Here is a 20655-nt window from a genome sequence, read left to right as displayed (position 1 = left end):
AAAATTTCTCAGAAACGCTTTACTCCCTTGAAAATTCTTTTCTAGTAAGAGGCTGCATCACAGTAATTGTTTCAGGTGTGATCCGGATTATATGAACAGCCTTTTAGCTGTCCTCCTAAAGACATAGGTTTCGTTAGGTCCAGAACTAGAGCACAACAAAATTATTTTCTGCAAATGGTAAGAAGATGTTTTGGGTGTAACATTGAAAATTATTCTCTCTCATTTTCCTACATTTTGCTATATCAGTTACAAGATTTTTGCAAGTAAACAATCCTTTTTTTAATGTTTGGTCCTAATTTGCCTTGATGGTCCTGAAGGCAGATATAAAGCTGCAGAAACAATAATTTATTGATGTTTATCTCTGGTATTGTTGTATATGAATGTGTTTTGCCATTCATCGACTGCACAAGTGACTGTCTTTTCTTCACTCAAAATTATAAAACACAGTTTGCAGGCAGTTCTTGCACAAAGCCTGTTGACTGGCTTTATACAGAGCATTTTAGGGGATAATAAGGAGCGTCATCTCCACGTTAGTTATAACAGCGGTTTACATTTCTTTTCCTCTATAGTATAACGTATTAATGAGAGATATACACATTTACTTAAAGTGAACTTCGTAATTTTGTGACTTCATTTTCCATATAATTTCGTGAACCTGTTCAACTAGGTCAAAGAAGCCTGGAAATTAGTACTATTCATCTCACTTTGCAATTCAGATCGGCCAGTCCTGTAGATACGCCTTGATAATGATGCACTGACTCTCATGAGCAGTTCTAAAACTTTCAAATAGTTTTTCTTTCACATTTTTGCGAGTTTCATTTTGGCGCCTATTTTTTACTTCGGTTACATCTTTCTTCCATTTATATAGGATGTCCCAAAAAGAATGACCCAATTTTAACTTGTAATAATATTGAGACAAATGTCATTAGGTAACTGAAACAGCGTTAGATGTGATCGGCATGGTCTAGAGTTTCAGAAAAAATTCGCTAGATGTCGCTACGAGCGCTGACCTGGAGCGTGCAGCCAGTCTCGCGCAATATGGCGTCCGAAGAACAGAAGGCGTATTATGTTATTAAATTTAGTCGCACTCAATCAGTGATTGTAGTTCAGTGGGCATTTCATATTCGAATTCGTGGTAAACCACCATCACCAAAGAGCATTCGACGGTGGTATAAACAGTTTGAAGAAGCAGGGTGCCTCGGTAAAAGCAAAAGTTCTGGCTGGCCACGCGTTCCTGAGCAAAGAGTAGAACAAATCCGACAAACATTTGAGCGGAACCCTCGCAAGTCTATGCGTCGTACTAGCCGAGAACTTGCGTTACTGCGCATGAGTGTGGCGTGTGTTATGGCGTCATTTAGCCCTCAAACCATACCAATTACAACTGCTACAAGCTCTTCGAGATACTGACAGAGTGAAGCGAGTGGACTTTAGCATTGCTGTTCTAGAGGACATAGAAGATGATACTTTTATGTCACAGTTGATATTCAGCAATGAGGCAACTTTTCATATTAGCGGTAAGGTTCACCATCACAATGTGCATATATGGGGGCTCGAAAATCCTCATGCAACAACTGAACACGAATGTGATTCACCAAAAGTGAATTTTTTTGTGTTGCTTCACAAAGCAAGGTTTATGGACCCTACTTTTTTGAGGAAGAAACCGTAACAGGACAATCATATCTTCCTATGTTATGGAACTGGTTATTCCCACAACTTGACGGACAATTTCATCTGTCAGCAAGATGGAGCACCACCGCACTGGCATAACAACGTGCACAGTTTACTCAATGCCAACGTGCCTCAACGTTGGATAGGGCGTATAGGACTGCGAGACTGCTTGGCCTATTAGGTCCCCTGACTTAACACCATGTGATTTCTTTCTATGGGGATATGTTAAGCAATGTGTTTACGTTCCTCCCTTACCTTGTGACAATGATGAACTAAAAACCAGAATATCAGCTGCTGTAGCTTCAGTGACAGAAGACAACTCACGCTCAGTTTGGGATGAATTCGGCTATCAGTTAGATGTCGTCCGTGCAGCCAATGGAGGACATATTAAACATTTATGATGGATTTTTATAAACTTCTGCTTTTCTGAGTAATTTAGTATGCAATTTGTTAGTGTTAAGTCCTTCTTCCTAATAAATAATTCTATTTAAAATTGGGTCATTCTTTTTGGGACACCCTGTACAATTCATGGTTAGACTTTACGAAACGAAGCTGGCTTTGCACATTGTTTAATCTAATGCGTTTTCTCCCTCCTTTGTTTAACCAAAACATTTATAGCCTTTTATTTGTCACCGAAAGCTATTACTATATATATTTTGTTTGGAGTTGGAATGTACAGTGAAACTCTGGAACCTGCACAAAGACAGATGCTATTAGGAAGCGTATGCAATGAAATGACAAAAAACATTAATCCAGTTTTATCTCCATTGTTAACACTTAGCAATATCATAAAGGAAACTGCTAATTATTAAAGAACAATTAGTTGCAGCTTCGACCTAGTAGTAGCTGTGAACAATTGTGCCACAGAAACTATCAACAGAAACTGAAATTAGCTTAACAAATTACGATTGTGTTGTGCTGTGTTATCTGTTTACCTGTGAGTCGTCAACCAAGGATATGTATCTGCCATGTTGTGCAAGTGGTGTCTGCCACAGCTGCGACAGGAATTTAATTTTTCCAGCCACCTGATGAGCTACGAATTTGGCAATATCCAACGTTTTTTGAAGAATACTTGCAGTGCGACTTAGCAGCTGAAAATTTGACATTGTGTTTCTTCCATCGTGCCTGCGAATAAAAACGTGGACAGGAACCTAGTGATTTTAATGGAACAAGCATTAAACCCTTCATTGCCAAGGAAGAAAGAGACTGTACCACTAGTAATGTATTTTAAGTATTGTTGCAGAAGCTGAGACGCAACCAGCACAGGCAGTCAACTCATACGGAATATCTGGCTGTGCGATGAGTAATGAGACTTGTAGTAGTTGCTGGAAAGGTAAGTGCCAAGTGCCAAGTTCCCATCCTGAGTCCAACTCAGGCGTAACATCAGGGCTAAGAAATGAGCTAAAGCATGACAAATGCAGCCAGGCTACCAAGAGCATGCAGGAGTATGCACTCCAGACTGAATGCTTGGACATGATAGCATCTTTAGCTGCTGTTGGAAGTGTCACTTCAGTGATGCAGGGGTAGACACCAGTGGGCCTCTAAACAAACTGCTCAGTTCCCTGGGCACATAATGCATACCACAGAACATGGGAGATGTTATAAGGAGAAGCAGCTTGAGATAGGCAGTAGTGGACTCATGTGTGTTGGTACAGCTGAATCTCAGGTGCCAAAGGACATGTTCAAAAACTATTAGACACATGTAATTCATTGTCTCAGGAGGACAGCGTAGACAGTAAGTGAAGGATGTATGGACAGAAGACTGTGACTTAATGATATAGTCTGCCTCAATAGAGCTTATTCAATATCGATGACGTAAATTTAGTATTTTCTTAAACAATATCTTTTGTTATTATGAGTGTAAAATAAGTGTTCTATTTTTTTCATTTTTTGAGAATGTCTAGAATATTTTTAAAAATCCTTTATAATATAAAACAATTTTTTTATCTGCAATCTCTGTATAGTATGGTTTCTTTTTTTGACTGCTGTTTAAATATAAGTACTGCTAGTTTTTACTGTTGTGCTTGATAGTGTAGTGAGTGAGTGGGTGAGACACTGTGGAAATACTTATCATCAAGATGTAAGTAAAGAAACGACCCACCTGGTCCAACAATCCACAAACAAAGCAGAAGTAAACGAAAAAGAAAGTAGTACTCTAACGATAGAATAACAGGAGGAAAGAAGAAACAAATTCAAGTCTAAGTTTATTATAAAGTGGATAAACACTGCCACATAAAAAGAGATAAAGAATATCAGTGAAGTGCATTACAGATGCAATCAAAAGTGATGCTAAGACCTATGTTAGCCAGATATTCCTGTCACAAAACACCCATCTTCAATTTTATGGTCTTTTTATCACTGAGCAACGAAGAAGGGGGGGGGGGGGAAATGACACGATGTTGGAAAGAAATAATATAGGAATGGCATAAGCCAACTACTAGAGGCCAGTGAGCTTTGAGTCTCGGAATATTTGTCGTTGTGAAGTTGTATGGATGGAGAAAAAACTCAATCACGTTGAAGGTGAGAGGGCTGACTATTTAAAAGGCCGAACTTAACGTATCAGTCCGCTGGCGTCAAGTATTCACTTCCAAAAACATGGGAGCTGAAATAGGTCGCTTTCACGTAACTAAACTCTGCTCTGTTAGGAATTCAAACGTTTAATCGCCAATTTCTGTACGTATCATAACCCAACCGTTCTCAAAATTCAAACGAGCACCAGAAGCTGGGCTGGACATTGGTCAGAGTAGTTCACTTTGTACCACAGTTGGACAAGCACAGAGACGACGAATAACTTGGCCACTTTATTAGGGACCGAGATGAGATATAATCGTGCTTCACTATTTTAGAATAATAGATAGAGTCTCTCTTTGTAGTTAGGCCTACATATTTGGCATCCCCCTCTCACTGCCACTGTCTGTGTATGACTCTCTCCCATTGTCTCCTTTTTCTGCCATTGATTTCCAGTATATCACACTGCCACCGTCTGCTGTCTCAATTACACTGCTTCCTTTTGTCTTTCTTTCCCACTGCCACTGTCTCCACCATAACTCGGCAGCTAAAAAAATCTTGTGGTACCAATTTATTTTTCCCCTATTTTCAAGTGATTAAAATATCGGTCCAAAATGTGACGTCCCCCAATATAGTTCGCCGGTCTCGGAGGCTCCAGACTTCCAAGCCCATCTATGATCTCGACTCGTCTCTATTTTTAATTTCCAATGATTCCTCTCTCTTTTGCTCCCATTGCTTCTATCTCCATGCATCTGTTCTTCCCTTTTACTGCCACTATCTTTCACTGGCCAACAATGTCTCCCCTCGCTTTGGCTCCCACTGCTGTTGTCTTCGTCCATCCCCCTTTCTTTTTCACTGCCACTTTCTTCCTCCCAACACCAAAGTCTCCTCTCTCTTTCCCACTGGCACATTCTCCTCTCTCTTCCACAGTCACAGTCTCTTTCAAGCTCTCTTTCAGCATAAAAAGCGCGAATTTGTTGGCATGTCCAAATTTTTGGCGAGGCAGGTGGAATGAGGAAGTTGGGTCCCCACCTTTCTTCCAGAGTCTTTTAAAGTGAACCATATTCGTCTTTTTTATACTCCCGCAGGAGCATTTTTCAGCTCGTTCCCGCTGCTTGTATGACACTGATTCCATAGGTCAGTAATGTTTTGATAATTTATTTACCTACTTCGATACATTTAATATACTTCGAAACATATAAACAATAAATAACTATGCATAACATAAGATTAACATAAAATTGTCTTTTTTTACATTTTTTATGAATACTTTGGGCATCGATCACAATTAATTGAAAACTCTTGGCTTATTATTTGTGCCTTGAAGGAGTAAAAATGCTATTAGACATATTTTACTGAATTTAAGTCTTTCCAGGTTTACTTAATCTTCGTCATTCGTTTCGTCCAAATACAGAATGAATCCCACGTTAAATTTAAAAAATTTTAAAGCCGCCGCCTGAAGAACAGAAACAAAAGTTTTCAAGTGATGCAGGTACTACAAATGTACAGTATAAGCTGAACACACCACATAATAGATGCTTCCTCTCGTTTAAAGTAAGCGCAGGACTACCATCCAAAACAAATTCACTTTACACTATGCACAATATTTTAGGCTACATCTGAAGTATACAAAAAACTTCGGTGCTCGATTTGCAAGTACAAAGAATTTCGTACGACAAAATAATTTTTTACGATACGATACGATATTGCAGCGCCTGTGTTATTCACAAGTGCAATGCACTGTTTCCTCGGATATGCATGCACATCCGAACGAACAGGCACTGCAACGACCACGGTCGTCATGAAATGCATGCATCGTACTTGTGAACAACATTGGCACTCTTCATCGTTTTTATCCGCCGACACCGTGCAAGCGACTTTCATTCAAATGGCTCTCCTGTACGGGAATATACATAATGAATATGCGAGAACATGTTGGAGACACATGGTTGACGATATATGAAAGCATGGGTCTGAACGTGATGTTGTGTCTAGCTCCTACAGCATAGACACAATGAGGTAGCTAGGTGCACGCTAAACTAACGCAGACGGGCGTGAAGTCTGAAACAGGATACTGGATGAAAACTATAAAGAAAAGAAGGGAGCTTCTTTTATACTTAACTTTAATGAATCCTTGGAATACATCTCTCTTGACTATTCGTTAGCTATAAGCACTGATACAAATGGCGCCTTGCTAGGTAGTAGCTATGGACTAAGCTGAAGGCTATTCAATCTGTCTCTCGGCAAATGAGAGGAAAGCTTCGTACGTCTGGTCGCAAGCTATGTCGTCCGTACAACTGGGGGCGAGGTCTATTCCGTGTCTTGTGACCTGCCATGTGGTGGCGCTAGGTTTGCGATTACACAGTGGCGACACGCGGGTCCGACATGTACTACAGGACCGCGGCCGATTTAAGTTACCACCTAGCAAGTGTGGTGTCTAGCGGTGACACCACATTCCTCCCCCGCAAATCGGCGAACGGTCGTGAGATAAGGCTTCCGCCCGCCGTGGGGAGGACCCCATGTTGACGTATGCGATGAGGTGGGGAGCCTAACAACAGGCGAGGCTGTGCCACCCGCACCCGGCCATTCGGTCCGAGGGGAGCTAGGAACGCCTGCAAACCTAGTCCAGGGTGCACGTCAACATGAGGTGTATGCGCACGTAATGAGACAAGGGGGGCCACAGTCACATTCAAATGCACACTCCCTAGTAAGTCCTTGCAAAGTTGCTACCCACTCCCTATTAGTCTGACCGGCCGTACGTTTTGTACGAAAGAACGTATACCGTTTTGCAACTACATTTACTGTTTCTTTGAAATAGGCATCTAAAGCCGACAAAATTTCTTCGTAGGACAGAGTTGCTACGTCGCGTCGGGGAAACAATTTCACAATCACACGGTAGGTAGACACACCGACACACGAAAGCAAAAACGGCTGCCGCTCTTTACCTTGAATTCTGTATGCTGCTAGGTGAAAGTTGAACTGGCGAGACCACTCTTGCCAGGTCTCATCGGCCGCCACGTATGGCCGAAAGGGAGGTGCAACAGCGTTTTGTGGCAGCGGTAGCGAAGAAGCGGCGGCTGCCGCATCGTTTTGTAGCGCACGTTGACCCTGGACGAGCTGTCCAAGGGCTTCCAATAACGTCTGCGTCTGCTGATTCTGCAAGCGAAAAAATTCGGACAGTACATCTGGAGATTGTGGCGAAGCCATGATACAAGCAAATCAGAGCAAAGTACAATCAATTTATGCGACGTGGGCGCGGCACCACTCCTCGGCGCCAAATAATGTTGTGTCTAGCTCCTACAGCATAGACACAATGAGGTAGCTAGGTGCACGCTAAACTAACGCAGACGGGCGTGAAGTCTGAAACAGGATACTGGATGAAAACTATAAAGAAAAGAAGGGAGCTTCTTTTATACTTAACTTTAATGAATCCTTGGAATACATCTCTCTTGACTATTCGTTAGCTATAAGCACTGATACAAATGGCGCCTTGCTAGGTAGTAGCTATGGACTAAGCTGAAGGCTATTCAATCTGTCTCTCGGCAAATGAGAGGAAAGCTTCGTACGTCTGGTCGCAAGCTATGTCGTCCGTACAACTGGGGGCGAGGTCTATTCCGTGTCTTGTGACCTGCCATGTGGTGGCGCTAGGTTTGCGATTACACAGTGGCGACACGCGGGTCCGACATGTACTACAGGACCGCGGCCGATTTAAGTTACCACCTAGCAAGTGTGGTGTCTAGCGGTGACACCACACGTGAATCGCGCTCTGATATCTAATGGTAAGGCGACCGCCCACGACAACTGGAAGATCGGAGTTCGAGTCCTGATCCGGCACAAATTTTCATTGTACCATTCCATCATACAGCTGATGGTTGCTTGTATTTGTAGTGCGAATGTATTTCTAGTGTATAATTTTTTATAAGGTGCTTACGCCGGCAGTTGGCACCATCGAATAATTTCCACGTCAATACAGATTGTATATGCGTGAAATACCCATTATACAGGGGCAGGACTTCATAAACCTTTATTGGTGAAAAATGGCGAAATGGCGCTTAAAAACGTAGTCTGGTGAGCTTAGAAACCTTTCGGTGACATCAGAACTCTTGTCATGTTTTCACCAAGTCAGTTAGAACTGCATTACGCTTCAGACCGGATGATACGCACATAAAAACGCGCGTAAGTACGGTAAATTTTAATCTCTGAATCTCGGTAACGGATAATGGTATCGAAAAATGTTTCGGGGGTCCCCGAGAACACTATCTTAATAGCATATAGCAAAAATTTCGACTATTTGCCATGAATAGAAAATATAAAAGTGGCATGCCCACAATTGGTACTTTTAGTACCCAAAAACGATGGTTTTTGGGTGTATCTTGATAACTGATACAACTTTTTGGAAAACAAGAAAATGAATGTCTAAAGACGGTAGAGTTAAAATTTGAGCCATTTCCTGCAGTTAGTAATATAGATAATTGCGGCCCACGCTGCAGAAACGCCTAAAACTGATTTTTGCTGTTTTTTGAAACTCCGGATCTCGCTAACGGATAATGATTCCGAAAAAAGTTTCGAAGTTCCCCGAGAATATCATCTTAAGAACACATGGTAAAATATTTCGACTAGCTACTATGAATAGAAATTATAGAACTGTCCATCTCCACAATTGGTAATTTTCGTACCCACAAATCATGGTTTTTCTGCTTTTTTCTTTTTTTTTTTCAGGAGCTGCCCACGAAAAAATGGTGCTTTTGTAAGTCGCCTGAAGTCCATCCTAGACCATTTTTAACGCAAAACAACTAGTCGATTTGCTCAATTTGTCTGGGATAGAGGAAGTGTGTAATATTTAAATTTTGACCATGTGCTGTAGGATTTTTACAGTGTGCCTATTCTTCCGATAGGTATACAGATAGTCGCTAGGCCAAGCGCTCGCCAAAACATGTGACCTATTATCTCTGTGATCGGTATAACCTAATATATGATGCCTTGAAAATCGCATATTCGCGCGCGTATTTTTGGATCAGATTGGTATGAATCACTGTCGTGCACGGGCCGATCATCCCGCCTAACCTTGTTAGAGTGTATGCCAGACGAAGTATGGTGGTGACCATCAATGTTGCCATGTGTTAATGCATTTGACTTTTCACATTACACTGGAACGATCCGTTGTGCACAGCAGAGACCAAAGACAAGAGATGATGAAATTAAGCGACAGATCCACAAACAGAAAGTCCGTCATCAGATACTTAAGCGTCTTCTTGGACGAAAGGGAAAATTATAGTGCGTATATTAAAGAAAGGAGCAAGACAGGTAGGAACATAATGTACAAAATTATTAGTCTAGCCACTTACGATTAAAAGCTATCAATGCAAACAATAAGAACGTATCATGACGTTGTCCTGATCTTGGGATATTGCGTGAGTGCCAGGGCGTACAGACTTCTGCTCAGAACACCAGCTTGACAGATAACAGGGTGCAACGTGGAATACTTGTTCAGCTGTCGGGAGCTAGCACTGTGTCAGTTGAGGTGCTGCAAGTAATACATGGAACATGCCCGCTCGATCTGCAGATACGAAAAAAAAGGCGATATATTGGCTGAAGAAGGGACAATACCAGTAACTGCTGAACTTTGGGAATAGACTCCACAGGGAAGCATAAATTCGCAATTATATCCTCCACCTGTGGCAGAAACGACGGGATAAGTTCTAAACAGCGAGGTGCACCTAAGGTTTTCTGCCAAATATAAAACAGAGACAGGGAATGTGACCCCTGAGTCCGTCAAGAGGCCTGGTGCACTTCTTGTCTGGCGCCTAATGGCTCCAAATTGGTAGAAGACCTACCTCCGAGTGTTCCTGTGGTGAAGAAGGCACGTCAGAACATACTATTTCCAGATGTCTGTTGTATGCCTTTGTTGCTGATACTGATCGGCAGCAACTGGATTGGCACAGAAGACTCGATGTCGAGGAGATTCTGTGTTGCATAACAGAATGGCAGATCCTGAACGATATCACCGTCACTTGGGTAGTGCATTATCTTATCAATCAACTGCCGTCTTCTGCACTGCAGGATGCTGCGGCAGAACATCAAGAAGCGCCGCAGTGAAGACAGCTGAGGTCAACATTTGTGGCAGAACAGCCAGCACCGCATCCACGGCCACCATTAATAACCCCAGAGAGAAACACAGCTGTGGGCCGTGTCTCGCTACCCGCTACCCAAGGTACGTCCGCTCCGATAGCTGAGTGGTAGTCGGCTCTCAGCCGTGGCAGCGTGCGGACGGCCCCGCGCGCCGGCCAGTGCTCCGCTGCAGGCGTTTTTCACTTCCGCGTCGTAGCTTTAAGGCTTGTGTCCGTCCATGAACAACATGTCGAGCGTTTACCGCCGTACGACCCTTAAAGTTTCCTTCGCAGCTGAGCATGCGCGACCTCGTGCGCATGAAGTTGAAACGTTCATACGTGAAGGAGTTCGTTTAGATCCTAACCACGTTATCGGAATCCATTTTTCGATCATGAGTAGTGTCGTTTATATTAAAATGACAAACACCGAGGTGTGTGAAGATGTTATTCGCCGCCATGCCAATGGACTTAAGTTCAAATACTCTGATGGTCACGTCGGAGCTGTAACACTTGAACTCGCAGAGTACGGTCAACGTACGATTAGGGTGTTTGAACTACCTTTTGAAGTGCCGTAGGACGAAGTTGTCTCTGCGTTACAACCATACGGTAACGTCATCGGTTACGTAGAGGAAAAATGGCAAACCCTCACGACCTACCACGTCCTTAATGGTGTGCGTCAGGTCAAAATTGAACTGAAAAAACATATACCATCATACCTGACAACTGGCGGGGTGCGAGCCATTGTCATTTACGACGGCCAACCCCGAACATGTGCGGGTTGTGGACAAGAAGGCCACGTCAGATCCGCCTGCATGCGACGCCGCCTGATCCAGACGCCGGTCGGCGAGGAAACGTCCCCAGCGGTGATCACTCAGATCCATGTGACATATGCCAAGGTTGCCAAGGAAGGTAGCACCTCTACACAGGGTCTTCCGGCTCCGTTGACGTCGTCTGATCAGGTAGATGCAACCGCTACTGAGATTCCTTCCGAGGTGCCACAGACGCCAAATCCTGACCTGCCAAATCTTCGCAGCACTGTGACTGAAAATGCTACTGAGATGGACGTTGATTCGGGAGTGGTACCTACTTCTGCTTTCCTTCAGACTGGTCCGGAGTCAGACGAAAGCCACCCGCAATCAGACTCTGAACGACATGTTCGAAAACAAGGGTCTACACGAAAGAGAAAGAAACGTAGCCGCACACCCCCTGATGAATCCATTCTACGGATGGATACCAGGGATGCAGACCCGAAGATGGACGACAAACCGCTCTTTGATGACCAAAAGTCTGATACGAACGACCCGCCACAGGCGACCACGGGCAACGAACACCCCTCCTTACTGGCGCCGTCCCCCCACAGGTCGACGTTGAAGAGAGCCTATCCGCAGAGCCGAAAACTACGTCTCCTCTCCACGTGGATGATGTGCACAGCCGATGCCCTACCGCAGTATCAGTCTCCTGGGCAGACGACGTGGAGATCGAAGGGACTGGGGTGGACGGTGCTGATGATGGGGCGCCCCCATCGGTTGCGCCCGCGCCCGCAAACTCTCCACAATAGCAACCTCTTCAGCGGACCGGCAAGATCGACGACCTCTCGCTCCTGAAGAAGGAGCCCCACCTGTACCTGTGGGACTACAACACCAGCATTATCGTGTCGCAACGATTAACCTCGCGACCATTCGTGCGCCCCACAAACTAGCGCTGCTCCGCGATATGATTTATGATGCGGACATAGATATTGCGCTTTTTCAGGAAGTGCATGTCGCCGATTTTTCACCACCACATGGCTTCACGGCGCATCTTTCTCCCGCTTCGCACACCGGTAGTGGTGTTGCCATCATCTTACGAGAAGGTCTTCCTGCCGAAGATGTCCTATACCTCCCCAACGGCAGAGGTATGGCCCTTACTCTCTTTAGTGTACGCATCGTCAACATTTATGCGCCGTCGGGCTCCAGCTACCGTCGTGAACGCAATGCCTTCTTCGCGAATGAAGTTACACCCCTTTTTATGGGACCACACGATGACTGGGTCATGGGTGGAGACTTCAACTGCACCCAGCGACCTCAGGATCAATTGCCGCGTCACTCACCATGCGCAGCTCTGGAAACAGTCGTCACGCGGCTACAATTTGTCGACACGTGGAGAGATGTTCACGGTGATCTTATGGGCTTTACGTACTACACTGCGCACTCCTCTAGCCAACTGGATCGCATCTACATCTCGCGATCCCTAATTCAACACACTCGACAGGCTGAAATCTGGCCTGTTGCTTTCTCAGATCATGAGGCTTACTTCTGTGATGTTGTTCTCACAAGACAGGCAGTATAGCACGGACGTGGTTTATGGAAACTGAACACGGCACTTCTTAATTCACCTGACTGTCGACTTCTAATAGAAGACACTTGCATCACATGTAATAGACGCCGTCCCACGTATCCGTCTACCATATCCTGGTGGATCCAGTGTGCAAAACCTGCTCTTCGAAAAACTTTGATCCGGTATGGCAAAGATGTTGTAGCCTGGAGGAAGAGCACTATGGACTTTTACTACAGGATCCTACGAGAATGCTCCACGATGCCAGCCTCCTCTGAGTGCCATACAAGGATGAACCATGCTAAGGCACAAATCTCCAATCTCATGCGGAGGCATTTGGAAGGAGCGATAGTACGATCTCGTACTGCTGATCGCATGCCTCATGAACATCCGTCGATGTACCATATCATTCAAGAACGCCAAAATCGACGCCGAAAATTGATTCACGTCCTAACAGACCAAGAAGGGCATCGCTACGTAACCCAATCTGCAATAGGGAATGTGCTTCATGCCCACTACCAGCAGCTCTACGCTGCAATTCCACATTCCCCAGAGTTGATCGAGGAAGCCTCGCAGCTCAACTTCGGTGCTATCCCAGGAGATGCGGCGATTGACTTGATGTCAGAGGTGACTGATGATGAAGTCCGCGATGCGATCCGGGCAGGAATCAACAATCGCTCCCCAGGACCCGACGGTCTTCCCCTCGAATTTTATCGCACCTTCCGTGATTTGTTGGAGTCCACCTTCACCTCCATCTATCGGGAACTGATGTCTCCGGAAGTACCTGTGCCGGACGCTTTCATGGAAGGAATTATTATTCCTGTACATAAACCGCATGGTGGCAACAATATCAGTGATTATCGGCCCATCACCCTCCTTAACAGTGATATGAAAATCTTCACTCGCCTTTTGGCGGCACGACTTAAAAACGTTGCCCAATATGTTGTGTCGCCAGACCAAGCATCTTTGGGAGGGGATGATAATATCCGCACGGCTTTATGCCGCTACAGGGATATGATCGCCGTTACCCAGGCACAACGCCTGTCTGGGGCACTTGCGTCTTTGGACTTTAGTCAAGCTTTTGATAGGGTTGACCATTCTTTCCTTACGGCCGTTCTCCACCATATGGGTTTCCCAGTCGCCGTTATCACGGTAGTGATGCGCCTTCTGCGGGGTGCCTCATCCAGGATTATGTACAATGGCAGACTCACTCCTCCGATAAAAATAGGTCGATCCGTACATCAAGGTTGCCCTCTATCAGCGGTTTTGTACGCCTTTTCCTTGGCATCCTTGCTATGTGGATTAAGACAACGTTTGGTAGGGTTGTCCATAGATCGCTACCGATTCTGTTGCACGGTCTATGCTGACGATGTAGTCATCTGTTTACGTAATGCCGACGAGGTTCGAGCTGTTTTGACGTGGGTAGCGACTTATGGTGAGGCATCGGGTAGCTCTTTAAACGTACGTAAGTCACAAGTTACGTTCATTGGCACGGGACTTCCCGTGGAGAGCGTTACACCTCTCACCACCGTTGATACCATTCGCTGTTTGGGAATAGATTTTTCATCTGATCTCCGGCGTTCAGCCACCATCAACTGCCGACGCCTCCTTTTAATGATCAGAGCAGGTCTTATGGACCATCGCCTTCGATCCCTAGATATTCTCCAACGAGCTCGATATGTAAATATATATATCGCATCCCGAGTTCCCCATGTAGCACAAGTTCTACCTTTCCCGATTACTGTGGCACGTCGCATGTTGGCAGCGATGGCATCTTTCGTCAGCTCTGGACTGTTGTTCAAAGTTAACTATGCAACCCTTACTCTTCCCCGTGAACGAGGTGGGATAGGTCTGTTTTACGTGCCGGATAGAGCTCGCGCCCTATTTGTCAGCTCCCAGATGACGGTATGGACACGTTGCCCAACGAGCCTCACTGGTCTCCTCCTGTCGGCATATTCGCCGGTGTCACTGTCAGCCCCAGTGATGATCTCGGATGTTCCAGCCCAGTTCCATTATATACGATACTTCTTTCTTGAACTCAGTTATCTACGCCTCACCTTACCAAGACAACTTTTACTCAAGACAAAGGCAGTATATAATGTCCTCCAATTAGGTCGTCCACCTAACCCGATTGAACAAAAGTTCTTCCAGGTTGACTGCCGTCATGTATGGCGCGCGGTGTTCGCCTGTTACCTTGACACGAATGTTCAATCTGCCTGGTACCAAACTGTCAATGGTAAGCAAATCAACCAATTTCGCCTTCATCGTATCCACCTCGCCCAATCACCTCTATGTTCCACGTGTGGAGTGTCAGACAATGACGAACATCGGTTTGTTTGCGGACCGGCGGCGGAGGTTTGGCACTTGGTTCGTCGTATTGTGGCTTTTCTAACGCGGGACATTCCGGATCAGATTACTCCCCTTTCATTCTTATTTCCAGAACGTGACTATTTTCCTCGGATAAAGACCAATGCTGTGAACTGGATTCGCGGACATGCCATTCGCTACCTATTTGGACAAACTGTCGACTCTGTACTCGATTTTTGGACATACCTGAATGACCGTCATTATGTCGTTGTCCGTCACCCAAAATACAGACAATTTTTCTCAAACTTCCTTGGGAGTGCTTTCCACGACCCGCCTCGTAGCTGGAATGTGTTAAGCCAAGAGAGAAGAAGTTTTCCTGTTTGAACCAATGAACATTTCTGAACAATTTAACGGAACACAACAATTTCGAGAAGACGTGACTCAACATATTACCAGCGGGGCGCAGAAGGCCTCTGATCAATTACACAACAAAAAGAAATACAAAAAGAAAAATAAGGATAGCCCTAACCTTGATTTCCCATATTTCCCCTGGTATATAGGTAGCTCTCTGGAGTAGGTTTAGTCAAGAGCCAACGCCTGAAGTGGACCAGATTTTTGTGTTATAGGATAAAAAGTGGCGGTGGCACTTAGGGTGTTTTTTATAAAAAAAATTATGCAAAAAAATTAAAAAAAACAAAAAACAAAAAAAGAATAAAAAACAAAAAAGTGGTCAGCGTGACGGATTGACGTCCTACGGGTCCGGGTTCGATTCCCGGCTGGGTCAGAGATTTTCTCCGCTCAGGGACTGGGTGTTGCTCAATCTTCAGCATCATTTCATCCCCATCCGGCGCGCAGGTCGCCCAACGAGGCGTCGAATGTAATAAGACCTGCACCAAGGCGGCCGGACCTGCCCCGCAAGGGGCCTCCCGGTCAATGACGCCAAACGCTCATTTCCATTACCCAAGGAACTAGAACCGGTGTGACGTAGGCCGGCGAGCGAGTCTGCTCCTTACCAGCAAGAACTACGCCCCCTCGGAGGGGGAAATCGTTCGGTGCAAGCAGGGAGCCGACAAACAACGGAAGAGGCAGAGGCAATCCAAAGAACTGGCAGAGCATGCGTGCGTACAGGCGAGCGACGGAATGCGTTGTGGAATATGACTGACAACTACTGACGTTGTTAAAATAATAGCAGACATAAATAAAAAAGAGATACAGGCAATATCAAGCGTAGGGCATCAGGTGATATACCTCGGGTCCAGCGAAGAAAACTCACTTCTTCAATCACATATCAGTATACAAATAAAGATATGCGCTGTAAATACGCGGTTCTGTCACGGGTTTGTTTTTCTGGTAGTGTTAGTTGTTCGTTGTGATATACAGCACTATAGATAGGTTTACTCATGAAGAGTTGGCCAAAATGTGCCTCATGTATTGGTTCACTGAATGAAACAGAAGAACGGCATAACGACCATATGTGGAACTGTTCCCGCAGTGACGGCAACCACACCGCAGTACTTTTGTGTATGAGGGTAGTTGCATTATTTCATATTTTGTGTTGTACATTTCAGCGATGCCGTATTTAAGGGTTTTTCACTGTGTCGAAAGTACTTTCACGGAAACAAACGTAACTGGGGTAATAAACCGAATTAATCATAATTGAATTTATTAATCAAAATAGTCATAAAATATCATTGAACAATTTACGAAATTTTATTAGTTCACGCTATATATTTTCTGCCAGTGTAAATAACAGATCACTTCTCAGAAGAAAGCATGTAGTGTTTATTAATGGACACACTCGTCTTCTTATCAGAATAGTTGAACCGATTAAAGTGAAGTGTCACTTTAATCTAATCAGCAGCTTTATATACAGGCTCTTCACAGAGTCGCCAAAGTCTCTCAGTTGGACTCCATAAATATCTTAACTGTAGACACAAACATGTGGAAGATCGTAGTGTGTGCATTAACAGTGGCCTCATGCTGGCTAACTGTGCAGAGCGCACCACGGATAGTGAATGGCACCGGCGTCGACATCGAGGACTACCCATGGATGGCGTCCATTCAGTTCGAGTACCAGCACAAGTGCGGCGGCATCATCATCAGCGAGACTTGGGTTCTGACCTGTGCAGAGTGCGTACAAAAGTTCGACCCCTCGTACTACTTCGTACGCGTCGGCACGTCCATCCGGGAGAGCGATGGGATCATCTACAACGTCACCAAGACCGCCCACAACAGCCACTACAGCTCCACCTCCATGGACTACGACATCGGAGCAGCGCAGATTCTGGGCACCTTCACCTTCAATGAGAAAATTCAGGTAAATTAATAAATATTTGTTAGCCAATGCCTTTCCGCCAAACTTTGAAAAGCACAATAGATGCAATTTAGAACTTCTAAGAGGTTTACTCCCATGTATTTGTGCAAACTGCGGTGACAAATAGGTAGAAGAAGATGACAAAGTTAAATTCATGGGCTTACAATCTATGTCTATACTAATGACGACGCTGTAGAAACGTCGTGTCTGTCTGTTTTGTTTCGACACGCTAACCTCCAAAACTACTAGACGGATTTTCATACAGCTTTCACAGGAAAGTTGAGCGCAGCTTGCGGCAACGTATATGCTCTATTTCATAAAATCGGATCACGAGAAAAAGCTATCGTGGTTTAAAGTTTGTCTAGACCCCTCGTATCTATTTGTCTGTTTGAACACGGTTATCTCTCAAACTACTAGACAAATTTTCGAGGTGTGTTCACAGGTAACTTGAGCGTAGCATGAGGGAGCAAACAGACTTTATTTCAGCACAATCAAGATATCGTAATTTAAAGTGTTATCTCGTTTGATGAATTCTGGATGTAAATAGGGGGGAATGGATGATCAGATACAACCAAGAGCTTGAGGAACTATACCAGCAGCCCAATATAGCGGGAACTGTCAAAGCCAAACGAATGCAGTGGTCCGGCCATGTGGCCCGGATGGAGGATCACAGATGGCCTCGGAAGCTCCTGGATTTCACACCCACAGGAAAGAGACTGCCAGGGAGACCCAAGAAGCGTTGGAGGGAGGGACTCCATGAAGATTTAAACCAAGTGTCAATAGATGTAGACGGATGGCGGATAACAGCAATGGACAGAATACAGTGGAGGAGGAAACTTGTACATGCGTTCGGTCCACTGGGCCTGATCGCGTCGCCGTAGTAGTAGTAGTAGTTGTAGAATATAACATGCCATAGGGAAACATATTTACTCTTTGAAAACGGCTGATTACTCTGTGACGTTTGAACTAGATCGTATTTGTGAAAACGCTTTTATTGATTGATGCATGGTATGCAAAAGGATTCAACATAATGAATACCATGCTTCTACAATCCTCAATATGTTTAATCCAGTCCATACTAGTATTATTAAACGCCCAAGTAACTCTATTTCTTATATTTTCAAGACTAAACAGTTGAAACGATTTCGATGAAATTTGGTAATGGGGTAGTTCGAACCCTGGGTAAGAAAATAGGCTACTTTATAAAGTAAAGAAAGAAAATCTTCCCCTAAGAGTGTGAAGTAGGGGATTCAACATGTCTGCAATTGTATTAACGTGATTAAATTTGCTGTATAATATCCATGTTGTATGATGCGTAGTTACTTCAGTAGCACGATGCGCAGATGTGCGCTCCTGCCCCCTTTACTTACAAGGGAGCCTCCCCATCGCACCCCCCTCAGATTTAGTTATAAGTTGGCACAGTGGATAGGCCTTGAAAAACTGAACGCATATCAATCGAGAAAACAGGAAGAAGTTGTGTGGAACTAGGAAAAAAATAAGCAAAATATACAAACTGAGTAGTCCATGCGCAAGATAGGAACATCAAGGGTAATGTGAGCTCAGGAGCGCCGTGGTCTTGTGGTTAGCGTGAGCAGCCCCAGAAAGATAGGTCCTTGGTTCAAGTCTTCCCCGGACTGAAAATTTTACTTTCTTTATTTTCGCAAAGTTATGATCTGTCCGTTCGTTCATTGACGTCTGTGTTCACTCTAATAAGTTTAGTGTCTGTGTTTTGTGACCGCACCGCAAAACCGTGCGATTTGTAGACGAAAGGACGTGCCTCTCCAATGGGAACCGAAAACATTTGATCGTAAGGTCATAGGTCAACCGATTCCTCCACAGGAAAACACGTCTGATATATTCTGTACGACACTGGTGACGGCATGTGCGTCACATGACAGGAATATGTTGTCGACCCACCTAACTTTTACACTTGGCGAATGGGTAAAAAGATTCTTCTTCCTTGCCAGATTTAGGTTTTCTTGTGGATGTGATAATCACTCCCAAAAAAGTGATGAAAACATAAAGAGTTTGTCACATAAACTGCAACAAATGAATGCAACAGTTTCACAGTCACACAGTTTTCCCCGTGCTCTGTCAAAACATATGTTTTTAACGTTTTCAAGTTTTTCCGTGTGTAGACCGTCAAATCCTGCATATGTCCAAGCAAATCTGAACATGTCCTGGAATTTTGGAGAGCGAAGTTAATTATGTGTGAGTGCCTGAACTTTGATAATTGTCTGAAAATAAAAATTAAACTTTTCACCTGTGGGAAGCCTTGAACCAAGGACCTTTCGTACCGCAGCCGCCTACGCTAACCACGGGACCACGGCGCTGCCCAGCCGATATTGTCCTTGATGTTGCCTATCTTGCACATGGACTACTCAGTTTGTATATTTAGCTTATTTTCTTCCTAGTTCCACACAATTTCTTCCCGTTTTCTCGAGTGATCTGTGTTCAGTTTTTCAAGGCCTATCTACTGTGCTAACTTATAACTAAATCTGAGGGGGTGCAATGGGGAGGTTCCCTTGTTAGCACATGCCACTCGGCAGCAACGCTGCACATGTCGCTGTGTCGCGTATTGGGCACTAGTGAGATGAAAGAGTCGTAAAGAGGGGGGTGGGGGTGGGGGGGTGGGGGGAGGCTTACGTCACTAGCTATGCTCATCGGACCAGGCAGACAGCTGACATTATTGTGTGAACAACAGCTTATTTACTCACCATCACTCATCGTGACACAAGTACTGACATGCAACTGCAGCTGCTCGTAGCAGCTAGTTACACAATAAGTTTAGATGGAAAGAGCAAATCACAGAACTCCCTTAAGCACCAAAACAAATCTCTATATTTAATGATATGTATATCCAGATAACACAAAAAATTAAAAAAGCCGATATACTTTGCCTACTCTCATTCAGTTTTCTGTCGTTTGTTGTGAACTCAAGAACGTCTTGCAGAGTTCTTTTCAAGGTAATGTGAATAATAACTGTTGCTTCCCAATATATTTATTCCTTAATGCAATTTATTGTAATTAATATGTCTCTTTTCCAACCAATGGCTCAATTGATAAAATCAAGTGTCCGTTATGGAAGACTGCATATTATCATTAACTTGCTAACTACCATATCATGTAAAGTTTCGGAAAAGTTTGAAGAATTCATTAGCAACCAGTTTCTTCTAGTGCAATGACGATTTTTCTAGTAGAACCAAAAGATGTGTATATTATTAATAATATCGAACAGTGTGGGTGTTAGTAAAATCAGATCTCTGCACATCTCCAGTGTAGTAAAGTCATTATTGTAAAGAAGTGTTATTTTGTTGATTCAAAGCTACAGCATTGTTAAGAACTATCACATGCTCATTAATGTATTATGCATAAACGTGTTCTGTGAACAATTTTATTACCTCACTAATGGAAATATGTTCCAGTCTTGTTTTTTCT

At 44.2% G+C, this 20655-nt stretch overlaps 1 protein-coding gene across 2 annotated transcripts in view; it reads left to right on the top strand.

Moving 5' to 3' along the window:
- The first annotated feature begins 16789 nt into the window (after nt 1-16789).
- Nucleotides 16790-20655, top strand: part of LOC126253225 (trypsin-2-like) — a 79108-nt gene continuing 75242 nt past the window's right edge. For both annotated transcript variants that reach the window (XM_049954413.1, XM_049954411.1), the window contains exon 1: nt 16790-17220. In XM_049954413.1, the coding sequence (XP_049810370.1) occupies nt 16843-17220 (378 nt within the window). In that variant the 5' untranslated portion in view covers nt 16790-16842. The remainder of the gene's footprint in view (nt 17221-20655) is intronic.

Source organism: Schistocerca nitens, chromosome 4 (assembly GCF_023898315.1).
Source record: "Schistocerca nitens isolate TAMUIC-IGC-003100 chromosome 4, iqSchNite1.1, whole genome shotgun sequence".
NCBI lineage: Eukaryota > Metazoa > Arthropoda > Insecta > Orthoptera > Acrididae > Schistocerca > Schistocerca nitens.
This window is presented reverse-complemented; position numbering and strand designations above follow the sequence as displayed.